At 49.0% G+C, this 18,516-nt stretch overlaps 1 protein-coding gene across 2 annotated transcripts in view; it reads left to right on the forward strand.

Annotated features, from left to right (window-relative positions):
- The window catches only part of TXNDC16 (thioredoxin domain containing 16), a 36,095-nt gene that overhangs the window by 9,471 nt on the left and 8,108 nt on the right, over positions 1–18,516 (forward strand). For both annotated transcript variants that reach the window (XM_027662608.1, XM_027662609.1), the window contains exons 9-16: positions 122–288; positions 591–651; positions 2,171–2,324; positions 3,078–3,224; positions 3,707–3,766; positions 9,888–10,056; positions 10,518–10,654; positions 15,721–15,805. In XM_027662608.1, the coding sequence (XP_027518409.1) occupies positions 122–288; positions 591–651; positions 2,171–2,324; positions 3,078–3,224; positions 3,707–3,766; positions 9,888–10,056; positions 10,518–10,654; positions 15,721–15,805 (980 nt within the window). The remainder of the gene's footprint in view (positions 1–121; positions 289–590; positions 652–2,170; positions 2,325–3,077; positions 3,225–3,706; positions 3,767–9,887; positions 10,057–10,517; positions 10,655–15,720; positions 15,806–18,516) is intronic.

An 18,516-nucleotide genomic window follows, 5' to 3' on the forward strand; every position in this document is an offset into this window, starting at 1 on the left:
TTGAGGATCTTCTCATTCCTGTGGCTGGGGAACACTTGGTGGCTTGGGCTGTGCAGGAGAAGAGCTGAGGCACCTAAAAATTGTGGAGCTGTGCTGCAATATGACCATGTCTGTTCTCCAGACAGAGGTTGCTGAGGACCCAGAGAAGGTCTCCACTGTCCACTTACAGCTCGGGCTACCCCTGGTGTTCATCCTGAGCCAGAGAGAGACCTACGAGGCCGACAGGAGGACAGCAGAGTTTGTGGCCTGGCAGCTCTTGGGCAAAGCAGGAGTTGCCCTTTTGTCCAGGTATTTCTCTCAATTGTTTTGGGACTCTTCTTGATTTTTGTGGTGTCTCCAATCTTGGTTACTCCAGGATGTCAGTCGGTGGGATTAAATTTGGATGGGAGGCAGTAAAACCAGGCTATATCCTGAGATTAGTTTGGAAGTGTTGCTGGCTTAGAAGTGGAAAACCAATCAGACTGAGAGAGATTTTGGAAAGGAAACTTAGCACTGGTGGAAGGTTGTATTTTACCCTCCAATTAAGGGCAGAAAGAGGAGGGGTGACCTTACATGTTGCCCCATCTAATGTCCACTGTGTATTTTGGAAGGGACCTCGTGGATTTGAACGTTCTGCACCGGTCCAACGTCGCTCTGAAGACACCAGATGAGGTTGGACACTGGATTTCTTTGCTGTACAACTCTTATTTCCCTACCTGGGCATGGTGCTCTGGAGAGGTGTTGGGGTGTTCCTTGGCTCTGTTGTTATTTGACAGCATTCCCTGAAGCTCAAGGGGAAGAGCCTTTCCAAGATGCACATGTGTGCAACAGGTTGTCCAAAAAAGCTGTGGATGTCCCATCCCTGGGAGTATTCCAGGCCAAGTTGGATGGGGCTTGGAGCAACCTGGGCTAGTGGAAGGTGTCCCTACCCATGGCAGGGGGTTGGAACTGGATGATCTTTAAGCATCCTTCCAACCCAAACCATTCCATGATGATTCTGTGATTTGGAATTGCCCAGGTTGGGTGCTGCACAGTGATTGTACCTGATGGGAAAGATAAAATACTGAGTTTATTTTGGGTTCAAAACACAGGGTGACATCTCCTTTACACCTTAAGGCAACACAAGGTTGTGAACTGTATCCAAGTGCAAATTCCCCAAAGATTTGGGCTTCTAAAGGTCCTTATCCCTTTGGGAAAGGTGTCAAAAGACAGGAGAGGGAATGAGTGTGAAACTAAAGCAAACAACCAAAGGTCTGTGCTGAGCTGATGTAACCAAGTGCCTCTGGCAGTGATCTGAGAAAAGGGCAGGGTGTGAGTTAAATGAGGTTGATCAAGATGAGCTAAACTCTGGATGGGCCTGACCCAGCTTGTGAGGGAAGATGAAATTGGGTGCTGACAGATTCCAGGGAGCACACATTGCCCTGAATTACCTGAACTGTCACACTTGGGATTGCAGAGACGCAGGATCAGACCTGAGCATCCCCCCAGGGCTTCCCATGCCCCGGTGATGGATTTGCACTGTGCATGTTGTGTTGCTCCTCTCAGAGCCCGGGGGAGGTGCCAGCAGTTTGTCATTTCTCTCAGTTCATGATAAAATTTCCCTTTTCTCTCCAGTGCCTTTGTCTGAGCCAGAGCCAGGACTGGTTTTAAGCCGACAAGGTCTCATTTCTGAGAAATACATTTTGCTCTTTCCTTTCCATGGGTTGGCAGCCCCTGTACTCTTGGGAATGCTCTTCCTGGCTGAGCTCCATGAGATAAAGGATATTTTAGGCCAGTTTCCCAGGCTGTGGTGGGCTGCTTGGACCCAGCCTGACCCCCCTAATGAGGAGATATCCAAGTGGACCCTGTACTTTGATGCTCTCCTTCCCTGCTTGGCCACTGGGATTTCTCCTGCAGTGTTGGATCTATGTTAAGTTGCTGGGAGGTGGAGCTGGTGTTCACTTTCACCACAGGATCCCACTTAGCCACATTTACTTCCTCACAAGGAGACATCAGCCTGGAGTGAGAAAAAACTCATGCACAGGTGAAACTGGGCTAAAGAAACATAACTCGGATGTCCCCCTGTTTTGGCAGCTTTAGGGATCTGTTGGCGTATCCTAAAAATAAGTAGCTGGGTGATGGTGCCCCATGAGTTTGATTTGCAGACAGAAAGTGATGTTTTGCTCCCACTGATTTATTCTGTTTTCTGCAGGGAATGCCAATCCAATACCTGGTCTTGGAAGACACTGATGAAGTTATAACCCTGGTGGAAGATAAGAACAAGGTCAAACAAATCCAGGAGGATGAGGAGAAGGAGGAGGAGGAGGAAGAGGAAGATGAGGATGAAAAAGAGAATAACAATCAAGGTGTGCATTAAGCAGTGAAAAGCTGATTGTTATCAGACAGGATGTGCAATCAGCGTCTGCTAGAGACACGTTAAAACATTAGAGAACACTTGCAAACTATCACAGTCACATCATGGTGGCCACAAAATGGCTCTCTCATTCTCTGAGATCACTGAAATATGACAGACTGGTATAATTTTTAGGGGAAACACCAGGAAGAAAAGTCAGCAGCCATGAGAGGAACAGTCACAGAAGTGCTGAGTGAGGAACTGGGGTGCTTGTGCTGGGATGCACCAGAGTCAGAGACGTGAGGGGTTTAAAGTGCACCCAAAACAGTGTCCTCTACAAGATCTGAAGAGCCTCAGAGTTACCAGTCCCTTTGGAAGGGGTTAGAGACATGTTTTTGTAAGAGCAGTTCCAGACTTGCCCTCTCCAGGGAGAAAATGCTGGTCCCTACAAAGCGTAATAGAAAATGCTTTTGTTCTCTGTGCAGAATTGGGTGTGCTTTCCAAAAAAAAAAAATTGGGGCAGGATCTCAGAGGAGCCAACATGCTCAAAGAATAGTGTTCAAATCCAAGGGCAGAAGTGATGTGAAGTGGGATATGCTCATTTTGATGGGTTTGTCTGTGTGTCTGTCCCTCCTCTCCCCACAAGAGGATGTTGCTTACCTCCATGTCTCTGCTGGGAGGTTCTGCCTTACAAAAACCTGCTGCTGGGGTGGCTCAGGGGGCTGCAGTTCCCCCTGCCCTGTGCACACCTGTGGGTCCCTTGCAGACATCCAGGATGACCAGGTGGTGGAAGCAGTTTCCAGGGACAAGAAGCGAGAGCTGCCCCTGGAGCAGGTCCTTGTCCTGACAGAGGAGACCTTCCGCTCTTCCCTCTCGGAGGCTGCCCGGACAGTGGTGCTGTTTTATGCAAGTTGTGAGTATGAAACATGGCCTGGCTGACCCTTCCCTAACCTTGGGGTGCTCACCATGCTTTCCAGGATCCTGGAGACAGGTTTAAACCATAAAGAAATGCCTCATCTTGCCCTGTGTGTCTCCCACCACTGTTAGCAATGAGATTAAATCAGTTCTTTTCGTTGACTGATAATGTGTGATAACATCCTCCAGGACAGGAGATATCCATGTTCATAGGTTTTTAACCTTCATTTTATAAGGAAAAAATATAGGACAAGAGGGGAAATTATGGTATCGTGGGCTCATGGGATGGCCTAGAGAGCCAAAACATAAAAAAACAGAAGTCTAGAAGCATAAAGTTCGATTTTCCTTATTATTTCAAGTCAGAGCTTGAAGCACCTCAGGATGCAGAGACTCGTAATGTGACATTGTCAGAGAGCAGGGGGGGTCCTGTGTGTCACCTGCCTGTCCCTCAGGGTGTGTTTCCCCTCTCCTCTGTTCCAGGGGAAGCTGTGTCCCTGGCAGTGCTGCGCTCTTACTCCGAGGTGGCCGATCACCTGAAAGGTAAAGTGCCCTGGGGCTGAGGGGTTTACACTGCTCCTGCTCCTGGCAGTAGGAACCCAGAGGCTGAGAGGATATTGGTGATACCTCACCTGGAACACACTCATTTTTTTTTCCCCTCAAACTCTTATGGAAGGCAGATCCATGTTGCTTAGGAAGAGTCCTTCGTTTCTTGTTTAGGGATCTTGGCAGAGTCTCTTCTCCCAGGGAAAAAGTGACAGGATGACATGAAATGGCCTCAAGTTGTGGCAGGGGAGGTTTAGGCTGGATATTAGGGAAAATTTCTTCATGGACAACCAGGGTTGTCCAGCTCTGGCACAGCTGCCCAAGGCAGTGGTGGAGTCCCCATCCCTGGAAGGATTTAAAAGCCATGTGGATGTGGCATGGGTCATGGGTCAGTGGTGGCCTTGGCAGTTCTGGAGGAACAGTTAGACTCGATGATCTTAGAGGGCTTTTCCAACCTTAATGATTCTGTGATTCCAGATGCCCCATCCTTGGAAGTGTTCAAGGCCAGATTGAACAGGTCTTGGAGCAGCCTGGGGTAGTGGAGGGGGTCCCTGCCTGTGGCAGGGCTGGAACAAGATGGTCTTTAATGCCCCTTCCAATCCAAACCACTCTGTGATCCTGTTCTGGTGATGTTGGTGGGCACAGTGACTGCATGAGGAAGAGTTTGGGAAGGCTCAGGACACAGTACCGGTGCCAGTGGGTGACATGAGGAGGCTTTGGATCCAAGAGGAGCAAACAGCAGGGATTGTGGCCTGTGACATGGAAACAGGGTCCTGTTTGAGCCCCTCAGGCCTCGGTCTGCACAGGCCAAGGAGATGCACTACATCTGCCCAGCTGGGTGGCACATCAACTCTCCTGTCCTTGGAATTACTTGATCTGGAAAGGAGCTGTAATTTAGCCCTGGGTTTGGAGGAAGGCAGGACAGACAGGTGTGGGCAGGCCCAGATCCACTGGGCAGGACGGCGTCAGAGGGAGGATTTACACTGATGGTGCTTCCAGGGCCTGGAGACTGATTTAATTGTGTGGGAAATCTCACAGGTGGCCACAGAACTCCATAAATAACATGTGATGGTGAAGAATCAGCAGCACTTAAAGACAGCACATGGGGGAGTCTGGGAATAAAGGCAGGAGGGAGTGATCCTTCAAGAGGGTCTGAGCAGTTCCTGAGCACTGTAAACACCAGTTCAGCTTCATTCAGGTCCTCAGCCCCATCCCACTCTGGTTTGTGGAGAGAAGTGGGTTCTTAGATGAGCTGAATCTTTTCCAGGAGTGCCTCTTTCTCCCCTGGGCTGTAGGGGCACTGAGGTGGCTTCATTCCCAACTCCCTGCAGCGCAGCAGGAAAGTTGCAAGGATCCATGTAAGAGCTGTTCCAGCACCTCTGAAGGTTCCTGGTGCCTTCTCCTGATTTTTCTTCTCCGTCAAGGCTCATTTTTTCCTGGTGATAGAACTCCCCTGGGACTGGACACTGTGTCCTGCAGAGGATTCAGCAGTGGGGACGTGGATGGAGTCTGCAGAGGACACAGCCAATTTTCTGGGAAGCAGATGCAGTGGGATAGGCTTCCAAGAAACCCTCCTGGGAATGCTGTGGACAGTGCTGTGGTTTGGATGAAAGCAGTTCTGCATCCACAGTTTGCATGGAGGGAAAGTCACCAGCAGCTTTGATCTGGACTGAAATCCCGGGAATAAACAGGAAGGGTCAGGAGAGGCTGTTGTTGTTGTTAGAAATATTATGGTTGTTGATGGTTTGGGGTTTCTTTTGGACTCCCCAGCAGCCAGACCAGCTGGAGGAGCAACATGGAGAGTCCATGGATAAAACTCAGCCTCATCCTGAGGCAGTGGCCAAACCTGGGCAGATTCTGCACGGCCAGGATTTCACCACGGGTTTCTTGAGTCACTTGATAACAAACCAGCCACAAACAGATGAACTGGTTGGGGTCAGGGCCTTTCCTCTGTGATCAGTTAGGTCCCACCAAACACTCCTAGGCCATATTGTGACCTATGGAATGAATCCAGTTTGCTTTCTGTGCCACGACCTCAGAGGGGATGGAGCACGGCTGCGTTAGTGGATCTGGAGATCCTTTGTCTCTGCTGCTGAGGGACCCCCAGGGAACTGGGAGGACCAGCTCCCAGAGGAGCTGGAAGACCTCAAAGGATAGTGGTCCCTGGGCTCTCAGAGATGGCTGGGATCCAAGGACAGAAGTCTGGATCAGGCAGAAGACCTTGAGCTGTGCAGGACTGAGAATAAAACACAGGGTATGGCTTGGGGCAGTCTCACAGCTCCCCAGGAGTGCTGGTATTCCTGCCTGCTCTCCAGGGTGGAGCTTTCTTCCCAAGGGCTGGGAGGACCAGCTGTCTGAGGCATGAGTCACCCCAGCTTGAGGCACGTTATGAGTTGCAGAACCAGGTCCTGCTTTTGATCCCAGTTCCTTGTGCAAAGTGGCACTGAGAACAGGCCATATGGGACCAAGGCACGGGAATGGAGGAGGTTGGAGACTGGAATGACCCCGTGAATCATCCCATAACAGATGTTCAGCAGATCATCACAAAGTGAAGTTTACAGCCCCCAAATGTTCTCTCTTTTGTTCCCCCTCAATTTAGCTGAGCTGAGCACATTTTCTGCCCTTGGAGCAAGAACGGGCCATTCCCAGTGCAACTGGGGCTCCTGCAGCTCTGGTTTGCTGTTGCAAGATGGGAATTTTTTGGAAGCAGGACCCTTGAGCCAAGAGGCTGTGAAGGTGAGACAGTGCTGAGCATTTCTTAGGTGTATCATTGGCCTTTTTTTTGCAAAGAAGAGAAGAAACCAACATCTAAGAAGAGCAACATATTGTGGTGAAAAATGGTTCTGCTTCCCTCCTCTGTGCTTGTGAGGTCTTCTTGACCAATGAATTCCAAAGATACGGGGTGAAGTCGTAGCTCAAAGGCATGAAAATCACCTGCATGATTTACCAATGTGTATCCATGGAGCCTAAATCTGAAGTGAGGATTTGGGAGACCACTGTGTGATATTTTCTGGGTAGTTGTTTCCCATTCCATGTTGGATTCCTCCTCTTGAAGTGTGGCACTTCGGTACATAACTTCTTTTTCATCTGGTAGCCTTTGGACCAGCTCTTCAGATGAGCTGTTTTTTTAATACACCTGTGGAATTGTTTAGGTTGGAAAAGACCTTGAAATCATCAAGTCCAACCATTTCCCCAGCACAGTCAAGGCCACCACTGACCCATGTCTCCAAGTGCCACATCCACATGGCTTTGAAATCCCTCCAGGGGTGGGGACTCCACCACTGCCCTGGGCAGATGTGCCAGGGCTGGACAGCCCTTTTGAGGAAGAAATTTCCCCAAATATCCAATCTAAACTTCCCCTGGTGCAGCCTGAGGCTGTTTCCTCTCCTCCTGTCCCTTGTTCCCTGGGAGCAGAGCCCAACAACCCCCCCTGGCTCCCCCCTCCTGTCAGGGGGTTGCAGAGCCAGAAGGTCCCCTCCGAGCCTCCTTTTCTCCAGGCTGAGCCCCCTCAGCTCCCTCAGCCACTCCTGGTGCTCCAGACCCTTCCCCAGCTCCGTTCCCTTCTCTGGACACACTCCAGCACCATGCCAGTCCTGCCTTCCAAAGGATTAGAAGTTTCTGGGATTCTTGTTTTCTCTCGTTCCTTATAATATTGATGATTTGTCTTGTCCTGGTTTTCTAAGACCCCTTGGACAGAGGTTCTCGCTGTTGCTGGGTTTAGCAGCACCAAAAATCATAGGACAGTGGGATTTTGTGTTCCTCTTTCACCTTTCTTCCCACCCATCGGTGACCACAGAGCTGGACACACCATTAAAACCCTTCCACAGCTTCTCTGCCAAAAATACTCATGGAATCACAGAACGATTTGGGTTGGAAGGGACCTTAAAGCCCATCTCATTGCACCCTGCCATGGATGCAACGCCTTCCACGAGCCCAGGTTGCTCCAAGTCTCATCCAACCCAGCCTGGAACAATTCCAGAGATGGGGAGTCCAGTCTCTGGGCAACAAGAGGTTGTGCAACACTCAGCTGTGTTTGATTTTCAGTAGCTTGTTTTGATATTTGGTCAAACCTCTCCACCTGGGAGTGGGTTGTTGCTTGTCCTTGATCTCACTGTCCCCTCCAGAGCAGACTTTATGTGCTGTTAGATTTTATTGTTTCTTTCTTCCTGGCAGTTTCCAGTCAAAACTTCTTTGGGTTTTTCCTCAGCAGGCATGTCTTCCAAGCCTCTCCAGATTCTCATTTGCTTAAGCCTTTCCAAAAAAGTGTTTCCCAGCCTGGCTCGCTGGGCTCAGCAGAGGTCTCTCCAGGACAGAAAAACTCAATTTTCCTCCCATGCCTTTCAGATGCTGTTGGGAGTTCACCCCTTTTCTGCAGCACTGATGGTATCTGTGCATCCTGCTTCTCCTCATGGAGTGCTGCTGTCCTTACACTTTGCCCTTCAAATTGCTTTCTGCCCCTCTGGGCTTTGGATCATTTGGAGATTGGATATGTTTTATTCCATCAGCCAGGCCTTTGATGAAAACAGTGATCAGGATCTAAACCCAGAACAGGGAGAGAAGAAAGGCTGGCTGGTTTGATCTGTTGGCAAATCCTCATCACCTGCCCCAGCCCTGGTTTCTGAAGGACACTGGTCTACATCCATGTGTGTACTTGTCTCTAGGTTTCATCCCATCTTTCCCGTGTAGCTGTTGAATCCTGTTCAAAGAAGTTTAGGGAAGGAGTGAAGATTTTTGAGATAATCATTCCTGCAGTGGGAATGGACAACTGCACAGAGCCTGGCTGTCCTTGGCCAGGGCTGTGAGTGGGTGGGAGGCAGATCAGGGGAGGCTGGAAGCCAAGGAGGGGATGGGAGTGAAGCTGGTGATGGTTCACCTGGCTGGGTTAGGCCAGGCTTAGCCATGGAGCAGCAGCAGCATGTGCTGGTCTTCACCCAGCCTGAAGACGAAAGAAAGATAAGATCCCTGGAAGTGTTCCAGGCCAGGTTGGATGGGGCTTGGAGAAACTTGGTCTAGTGGAAGGTGTCCCTGCCCATGGCAGGGGATTGGAATGAGATGAGTTCCAACCCAAACCATTCTGTGACTCCGTGAATCTGGGATGAAGGACATGCTGGAGTTTCTGAAGTCTTGGGCTCATGGAGAGCAGACAGGGAACCAACCTTCCTTTATTTCACTGCTCACCAATCCCTTGAGATTATCACTTTTTTAGGACTTTTCCCAGGAGCCACAGCTGGACTGACTACCCTGTAATTCCCACATGTTCTTCCTTTCCCTCTCCCTTATTTGTCAGACCCCTCTCTCAAGGTCAGACAGGTGTCTGGTGGTGGCTGGGAGATGAATGGCTGGCATGAAATCCCACAAAATCCTGAGTTGGAAGGGATCCACAGGGATCAAGTCCAACTCCTGGCTCTGCACAGGATAACCCCAAGAATCCCACCATGTGCCTGAGAGCACAGGGTGGGGGGAATGCCACCAAACTGTTTTATTCCATCTGCCTTTCTTACACCCCCTCTGACCACTCTGTGTGTGTTTGGCTTCGTGCTTGAGGTAGAACAGACATTTTTCACCACTGAGCACCTTAATAAGTGAAAAAACCTTGACTGCATCATCCTCTTCCATGCCAAGCTTCATCTTCCCTCTTTCCTGTAAATGAGAACCTGTATTGTTTCTCCTCTTGGCCTTATTCCTAAGGTATTTCCAGTGCCTTTCCTTACTTTATGCTCTCAGAGAGTTGCTTCAGGATTCTGTGGTGTCCCTTTGAGTTACCAGCCAGATGTGAATGTCTCTGGGAATTTCTTTCTGAGAAGTACAACCTCTCACTTCCCTGAGATCATTCTCTCTGTTGTTTGGATCTGTCCATACCTGATGGGATATTTAATAGATTCACAGCCTGGAAATAATTATTACTGTGGCCAAAAAGTGTCAGACTGATTTCAAGAGGGAAATGTCCTGTACTCAAAGGGATTGTGCATCCGGGGCTGGATTTTGAGGTTTCTCAGAGCATTATTACAAATATATGCAATAATATCCAAATGAGCCAGTAAAAACCTCTATTTTCCCACCAATTTATCATTACTTTTAGGTTTTCATATTATTCTTAAGTATTTATTTTCCACTCTAGGAACTCCTGGGGTTTTGCTCTCCCGGGTGAACTGCTGGGACTGGCCTGGAATTTGCACCCAGGAGAATGTCACCCAGTTTCCCACCATCAAGATTTATGGGAAGGGAGAAAAGTCAGTGACATATGATGGCATGTGGGGAACTGAAGAGCTCACCAGCTTCATCATCCTGTAAGTGAGGAGTCCCCACATGGGGAGATCTGCCAGATCCACTTCATGAAATGGAAATCCCTATTGGAAAAATAATGCCAGATCTGATTATAGACCTGGTTTGGAAATTAACCTAATAACTCTTTGTGCTTTTCAGTCTCAGGGAACATCTGTTCTTGCACAGCACATCCTTCTGTTGTCACTGTCCCACTTTTTTGGTTTTTTTTCTAGAATTCCTTCTCTGTTATTTTTAATGGGGATCCCAAGGATCTCAGAGCAACCAGAGTGGCTCAGGGCTGTTCTCTCTTCCTCATAATCAGCTCCAGTGCCTTTCTCTGTCTGTCCTCCCTTCCCAGATGACCAATTTTTGTCTCTATGGAGGCATGACAGTTGTCACATTGGGCTGGGGGCCCTGTTGGATTGAGGCTGCCCTTTTGTCTCTTCCTCACAAAGACCCACGTTTTTCCTCTGCCTTTCCATAGGAGCCGAGTTTCCTGCCCGCTGAAACTGGCCACGATGGAAGAAGCAGAAGGATATTTAAGAGGAGAGTTTCCACCTGAGCTGTCATCCCATCACCACACTTCCCTTCTGGGAGTGTTTAGCACAGCCACAAGTGAAGGTCAGTGTGGTGCTTGTGGGTTAAGCACTCTTCAGCTTCGTTCCTGGTGGGAGAGGGATTCTTCCAGGTTGCTTGGAAGTTCACAACACAGCCTGCCTGGCACTACCCTTTCTAGCTTTACAAGGAGAGGATTGCAGGTCATTCCAGATGGGGGACCTGGGGTCCATACCTTGCTCAGAGGACATTCAGCTGCCAAGTGTGTTTACTACACCCATTGTGGGAGTAGTAACTTCCCAGCAATCTGTCCCTGTTGTATCTCCTGCTCCTTACCCTGAAGAGTTTGGCTCTGTCCTCTCTGTGAGTCCCTTCAAAATAGTTGCAGGCTGGCATTAAATTCCCTCTTGGCCTCTGACTTAGCCCAGATCCATCAGCCTCTTCCTGTAGTCCATGTACAACATGTCACAGCATATTCTTCCTTAAAAAAAGCCCTTTCCACACTTGGATTCATAATTATCTTGCTGATTCCTCCTGAAAATGGGGTGATCCCAGTTCTTCAACACACAATCCGAAACCTTTACTTTTTTAAAACCAAAACAGCAGTAAGGTGAAATACAGATTTCCTGCCTCAAAAGGAGTGAAATGTGAATAACTCAGTGAAATCCAGTTGTGAATTTTGAAATAGGTGGACACAGAAATGCAAAGCAGAGCTGCTGGAAGGAGCGTCCTGAACTTGTTTGGATTTGTCTCACTCTGTAGTCTCGGTCAGTGCAGTCCTGGGCAGTGGCTGAAACTTGGAGCAGTGACACTCTCCCAGCCCTGCCTGCTCTGAGTCACTGGGATGGGCTCCAGTATCATCCCTTCCCTGCCATAGCTGTGGTCCAGGATCCACTGGGTTTCCAGGGCCCTTTGCAAAAATAGGGAAATGGATCCCAGAGCTGTGGTGATTTTTCATGTGACAATCTTATATGATAAGGGAGAGGGAATAAAGTCAGTCTGGAAAGGGAACATTGTGTCGTGTTTCAGGCAAATCATAGAATTATGGGATGGTTTGGGTTGGAAGGGATTTTAAGGATCATTTTTTCCTACCCCCTGCTGTGGGCATGGACACCTTCCACTATCCCAGGTTGCTCCAATCCCCATCCAACCTGGCCTTGGACACTTCCAGGGATGGGGCAGCCACAGCTTCTCTGGGCTGGACTAAAGGTTTTTTTGGGATCACTAAGATTTTCTGCTATATTTACCAGATTAGATGGTCCTGAAGAAAATAGGGAATTAGCTGTCAGCTGGCTCAGTGAGCACAGCCCAAGTGTTTTCCAGTTGGTTCCAGACATTCTATTTTGTCCTTATCTCTGGGCACAGTGGATTCCCTCTGGAGCCCCTCACTTGAGAAAGTAGCTTGGTTTGCATTAAACCGAAGTTCAGAGGCACAACGGAGCTTTAAAATAAACAATAATCTGAAAGTTTGATCTTAAGCAGGATCAGCAAGTTCTCCTTTTTTCAAGGCAGTGATTCCCAGGGGAAGCTGGCAACTGAGAGGCCGTGGGGTGGGAAGGTCCCAGCTCTGCAGAGTGAGGCCCTGGCACAGGTTGCCCAGAGAAACTGTGGCTGCCCCATCCCTGGAAGTGTCCAAGGCCAGGTTGGACAGGGCTTGGATCAACCTGGGCTAGTGGAAGGTGTCCCTGCCCGTGGCAGGGGGTTGGAGCTGGATGATCATTCAAGTCACTTCCAACTCAAGCCGTTCTGGGATTCTCTATAGAAGTTGTTCATTTCCTCCTGTGCAGACAAGAGCGCTGGAGGTTTCCAGGCAGCTCTTTCCCTCTTCCCCCAGGGCATATCCATCTACAATCTGGAACGGCATCCGCAGTCTGGGGTAACTCAGCCGCAGGTGCCAAGGGAGATGAAATTCGGGAAGTGTTCTCCTCCCATAACCCGGGGGTGTTGGAGCCTCCCGCAGAATGGCCTGAGGGAGCAGAAAACTGGAGCCAGCTGTTCAGGCACCAAACCAGGCTGGAGTCGGGAAAACCACACTGCTCCTCTTATCAACCTGCGGGCTTATCTGGAATTTCCAGTCGTTTTCTCACGGCAAGAATTCCTGCTCTATCCTGCACCGGCGATGGCACCAGGTCGTTGCCATTTCTAGTTAACTGAGACAGAGACGTTCAGCTAAATAAATCTCTGGATTTTTTCCAACCCTTAGCGTGAGGACTATGTTAAGAAGCCCTTTGGTGGGTCTGAACTAAAAGAGGCTTGTGGGAAAAATCATAATTAATATTTATTAGGAAGAGGGGAATGGTATTACGAGGGCAACGGACGAGCGTTTTCCTGGAAACTTGCAGAATTTTTAGAGGAGCGGTTTGTTTTCTGTGCAGAAACTGGAAGATCCTTGGAAGTAAGACTCTGTCCTAAACCCTGTGGCAAATACTTAAAAATAAACCTGTGTCCTGCGCTGCTCTGGCGCCTCACAGGGCTTGGCAGCATCAGTGGAAGCCAAGTGTTCAAGGAGTGAGAGATGCTCCAGGTGCTACTGGAGAGCATGGTCAGGAGATTCCTCCTTCCCGAGGGATAAGGGGAGGTCCTCAGATCCTGTCTCCCAAAACTCTGCAGGGATTTTAGACCCCTCCTCATGTGGCAGCTTTGTTCCTTCTCGTTTCCAAATCAGTGAGGTTGTGCTCCTGCAATTCACAGCAGCGTCGTGGAAGGCAGCTGGGATTCCAGCTCGAGGAATGTGCTGCAGTACCTGATCAGGTGCCACAGGGCCTTCCAACAGGGCTCTCAGAGGGACTAATTTCCTAGGAAGTATTGAAATAGATTCTTTAGAAGTGCATCTTCTTTGTGAATCTGGGGGGTTTCTGGCACAGAGTCGGGGGACTGTTGCTGTGAGCTGTGCAGAAATACGGGCTGGTGTGTGGCTCTGGGTCTGGCACAGCTCCCAAAATATGGGACAATTTGGAAGTGTGAGAGGGAATGAGGATCTCATCAGGAATGACCCTGATGAAAGGAGTAAGCCTGGATTCTGCTGAAGGTTGTCCTTATTTAGAAGAGAATTCCAGCAGCCAGAGCTACTCCAGGCACTTCAATACGAGTTTATGTCTCCAGGGAGGATTTAAAGCCTCTAGACCTGCTCCTTGGAGGAGCCTGGGATGTGAACTTTTCCTTCAGCGCTAATTAAATCAGGTAACCAAAGACCAAAAGAGCTGGAAACCAACTTCAAACCTAATCAAGAGTGGTTTCTCTGTATCTCAAGATGAACTAGCCAAACTCTGTCACCAGCTGTGTTGTATGTGTGTTGTTTCCTACTAAGTACATGGACCTGTTGGAGCAAGTCACAGGAGGCCATGGAGATACTCCAAGGGCTGGAAACCTTCTGCTCTGGAGCCAGGCTGGGAGAGCTGGGAGTGTTCACCTGGAGAAGAGAAGACTCCCAGGAGACCTGAGAGCCTCTTCCAGGGCCTAAAGGGGCTCCAAGAGAACTGGAGAGGAACCTGGGACAAGGGCTTGGAGGGACAGGACAAGGGGGAATGGCTTCAAACTGACAGAGGACAGGGTGAGATGAGATACTGGGAAGGAATTCTTCTTGAGTGTGAGGGTGGTGAGGCCCTGGCACAGGTTGCCCAGAGAAGCTGTGGCTGCCCCATCCCTGGCATTACTCAAGGCCAGGTTGGACGGGGCTTGGAGCAACCTGGTGTGGTGGAAGGTGTCCCTGCCCATGGCAGGGAGTTGGAATGAGATCAGCTTTAAGGATCCTTCCAACCCTAACTATCCTGGGGTTCTATGACAATGTCTGAACCCTCAATGGGACACTCCTTAAGGGTCTAAGCTTCCATTTGAAAAGGAAAATAGCTTAAATGACAGTTTATGGTCCCTGTGGGACACAATGGAAAATATGGCTTTGGGTGTAGCTGGAAAAGAGGAGTCAAAGAACCAAAAAGTGACCATTTGTGAGGTGACCCTGTCTACTGAGGTGAGTCAATGGTCCCAGGAGCGTGGGCTGGCCCGTCGTGCCGTGACAGTGAATGTCCTGAGGAACACAACTAGTGTCTGACTGATCTCACTGAAGTTATAAAGCAACATATATCACGGCTGTATCTGAGACAGAACCTTAATTCTCAGCAAAACCCTGCCTTCTCCAAGGAGGGACATTTCTCACTCTCCCTAAGTCAGAAGAGCCTTTTCGGTTGCTCTCGGTTGCTCAATCCAAAGGAGGAGGAGTGGTGGTGGTGTTGAAATCCGCCCTGTTCTCACCCCACCTTTGGCAGCAGCTGTTTGGTTCTCTGGTCTCTGACTGCATTGCACAAGCTCACACACAGTGCTTTGCATGTTCCCACAAAGCTTGGCTTTCCCGTGGATCCAACTGCCGAAAACCGCGGCCAGGTTGGACAGGGCTTGGAGCGACCTGGGCTAGTGGAAGGTGTCCCTGCCCATGGCAGGGGGTTGGACTAGATGAACATTAAAGTTCCTTCCAACCCAAACCATCCTGGGATTCTTTGAAAACTGAGGCTGTTTTATAAGGGAATAAACCAGTTCTGGAGTCGGCTTCCTTCTGGGGCTCTGCTCTCAGTCTCAGCTGTGACAGATCAAAAGAGCCCCAAGCTGCTCCTTCCCCATCCTATGACAGTCCCAGCCTGCTCAGAGGAACTGGATAAAACCAAGGCACTCGTAGGAGAGGTTGGTTTATCTCTGGGCTCTTAACACTGCTCCTGTAAAGTCACCATCTGTCATTTCCCAAAGGTCACTGGGATTCGTAAGATTTCTGTTTAGACTTATAATTGCTCCTGTTCCTAAGAACACTTACAGACTTAAAGCCCTTAAAGACATTTCATTTTCCAGCAGTGCCTCTACCAAGCAGATCCTGGAAACACAGGGCTGGTGACTGAAGAGCAAACCCTCTTCTCAGAATGGGAATTTTCCTCTCATCCTTGGTCGCTGCCAGCTCCTCCTCCCGTGGCCTGTGGCCCTGAGCTGCAGCCATTTCTCATGAGCCCCTAATCCTGGTTTCATTCCTGACAGTTCACCGTGGGAGGGTGTTACATGCACAGGCATCGATTGGTTTCCAGGAGGAACCTCAACACCTCCTTTTCTATTGTTTATTCTTGTATTTTTATCTTTTTTTTTTTTTTTTTTTCCAGCCAGGGAAGCTTTTGAAGAGGCAGGAAACATCCTAAGTGGCCATGTAATGATGGGGATGTATTTTGAAGATGATGGCTTGGCTTTGTAAGTTGTTTCTCTTTTTCCCTGGGAATTATTCAAACTGGTCTGCATTTAGTGAAAGGCAGTGCCTGGAGCAAGTGTCACTGGCCAGGCTGAGTGACTTAGTACTGTAGGGAGACTGGGAGATTGCTCAGGACTCATCCCAAGGGAGTTGTGACCTTGGTTCTGCCACTGATTCTCAGCCTGTCCGTGGTCAACTCACTCAGCCCTGTTCAGTCCTCCAGCCCTGCCAGCCCCCCTGGATCTGGTTGTGTTCCTCATACAAACTTCTGTGGAGGGAAAAAACAGGCTGGAAAAATTATACCATCAGTGTGTGAAGGAATAAAAAGAGCTCTGCCCTTCTCTTTCCATAAGGAAAAAGTGATGGATAGTCCCTGGCCTTCCTCTTTGTGTGGTCCCTTCACTTGTTCTGATGGCTGCCCTCAGTTGGCAAGAGCAGCCAGGAGAGGGGCCTGGAGTGGGCACTGAGTCTGGGAACAGGAAAAGGCTTTGGAAGTCTGGGAATAAATGCTGTCTTGCCATGGAGCTGCCTTGGAGCTTTGATCTCATCCAGCTTCCCTGTGGGCACTCACATCTATCTGGGAGCTACAAGGGATAGGGAGGAATCTACCTCTACCTTTTCATCCTCTTACCATGGATCTTTTTTTCCTGATAGATGTTCCCCCCTTATCCCTCCCCCTGGCAAGAGCAAGATCTGGCCACCATTTCCAGACAGAGCTTTGGGAGGAAGAGTGCTGGAAAAATATAGCAGCCTTCCTCCTGCACACATGGTGAAGGCAAAGTCAAGGCTTCCTTGGCCAATTCCTGGTGGAATAAGTATCAGTTGCATCCCTAACTTTAAGCCAAATTGGAGCTAATGGGATCTGAGCACTTAACTATGTCATTAAGATTTCAGCAAGGGGCAAAGTGCTTTGGATTAGAGTGTGAGAGATGCTTCAGTGCCTAGGAAAGCAGGGAGATCCAGGGGGAATCTTCAGCTCGTCCTGGCGTCTCATTTCCCTGAGGAATTAGCTATCAAATCAGAGTTAAAAATCCCAGAAGGTCTTGGCCTGTTTTCCAGGTGTGGGTTTAACAGCCTGTAATGCAGCAGGGAATTATTTTCATTAGTTTCCTACGGATGTGATGCCTCCCTCAAGAGACACGGGAATTTCCGTGGTGTAAAAATACCTTGGGAATACTTCTCCAGTAACCAAACTGGGCTCCATGCTTGTGTCTTGGAAGTGAGGCAGTGCCAGGCTTGTTGGGACGGGAGATCACTGGGCAGGTCCCAAAATCATAACCCCCCAAGACTTTTCTTCCCTAAAGATCTCAGCTCAGCTGATAGAAGGGAAAAAGCAAAGGAGAGGAGGATCATCTTACAAGGTACCAGCAGAAAAAGCCTGTGTTCTCTCACCACTGACACATGCAAGAACAGACCTCCCTGCTCCTACTCCAGGAGTCTCCAGCCTGCTCCTGTTTAGCTGGAATATTTAGTACAGTTTATATTGATACTCCTTCTGCCAAATTTGGATTTTGGCCGTGATTTGTGGGTGAAGCTACTGTAGCTGATGGTCTTCTGAACTGTAAGTAGAAAGTAAACGCTTACAGGAATTCCTTATGCAAGAGCCAGACTCACTTCCCTTCTTAAGAAAAAGAAAAGCTATTCTTCTGCTCAAGGAGAAAATATTTGTGGCTTCCAGGTCATGGAGAGCTGATTCCCCTCTTCCCAGAGAAAGAGGTCTGCAGGAAACACAAAGGTGTTGTTAGCAAAGCTGTTTGCTCAGCAGGCACCTGCTCTGCTGGTCACTAACGAAGGGGAAAAAGGCATTGAGGAAGAAATGCTTTGAATGAGGTCGTTATTTATTTCCACATCCATGTCTCAGGTTCCTGCCAAGCATTTGTTTGCAGATGTTTTTGATTTAAATGCAAGACTCGTGTTACCCAATGAATGGCCCTGCTGTATAAATAGAAAGCTGTCCCAGGCAACAATACAACCCCTCAGTACCAGGAAGATGGGAAGGGATTTCGGGGTAGGCTCTGCCTGGGGGATTTGGTGGTTTGCTGGCAGTATATAAAAAATTTCCTTATAGAATCATGAAATAGAATCCCAGAGTGGTTTGGGTTGGAAGGGACCTTAAATCCCATCTCATTCCACCCCCCTGCCATGGGCAGGGACACCTTCCACTGGACCAGTTTGCTCCAACCTAGCCTTGGACACTTCCAGGGATCCAGGGGCAGCCACAGCTTCTCTGGGCAACCTATGCCAGGGCCTCACCACCCTCACAGACCCATCAAAGGCTGCTGAACAAGTTGATATATTCAAGACACAGGGAGCAAGGGTCCTCACCTCCTCTCAGCCATGACCAAGCCAGAGAATCTCTTTAAAACCTGTGGAATTTTAGGAAGTTCAAAATCCCTGAATTAATTTTTTTTTTTTTAAGGTTTTGCCACTCTTAATGAATGATAAATAGAGGTTAATTTGCAAAACAGCACAGAGGAAAGTTGAGGATCTTCCTCACAGCTCAAAGGATTCTTAGAGGTGTGAGGCTCAATTCCATAGGAGCTGGACATTGAGGAAATATCTGCAGTTCCCTCCACTTGCTTTGTCATTGATGACCTAAAAAAATCCTTAACTCAGAGGATGGTGAGGCCCTGGCACAGGTTGCCCAGAGAAGCTGTGGCTGCCCCATCCCTGGAAGTGTCCAAGGCCAGGCTGGACAGGGCTTGGAGCAACC

This window comes from Corapipo altera, unplaced genomic scaffold (assembly GCF_003945725.1).
Source record: "Corapipo altera isolate COAL_440 unplaced genomic scaffold, ASM394572v1 169, whole genome shotgun sequence".
Classification (NCBI taxonomy): Eukaryota; Metazoa; Chordata; class Aves; order Passeriformes; family Pipridae; genus Corapipo; species Corapipo altera.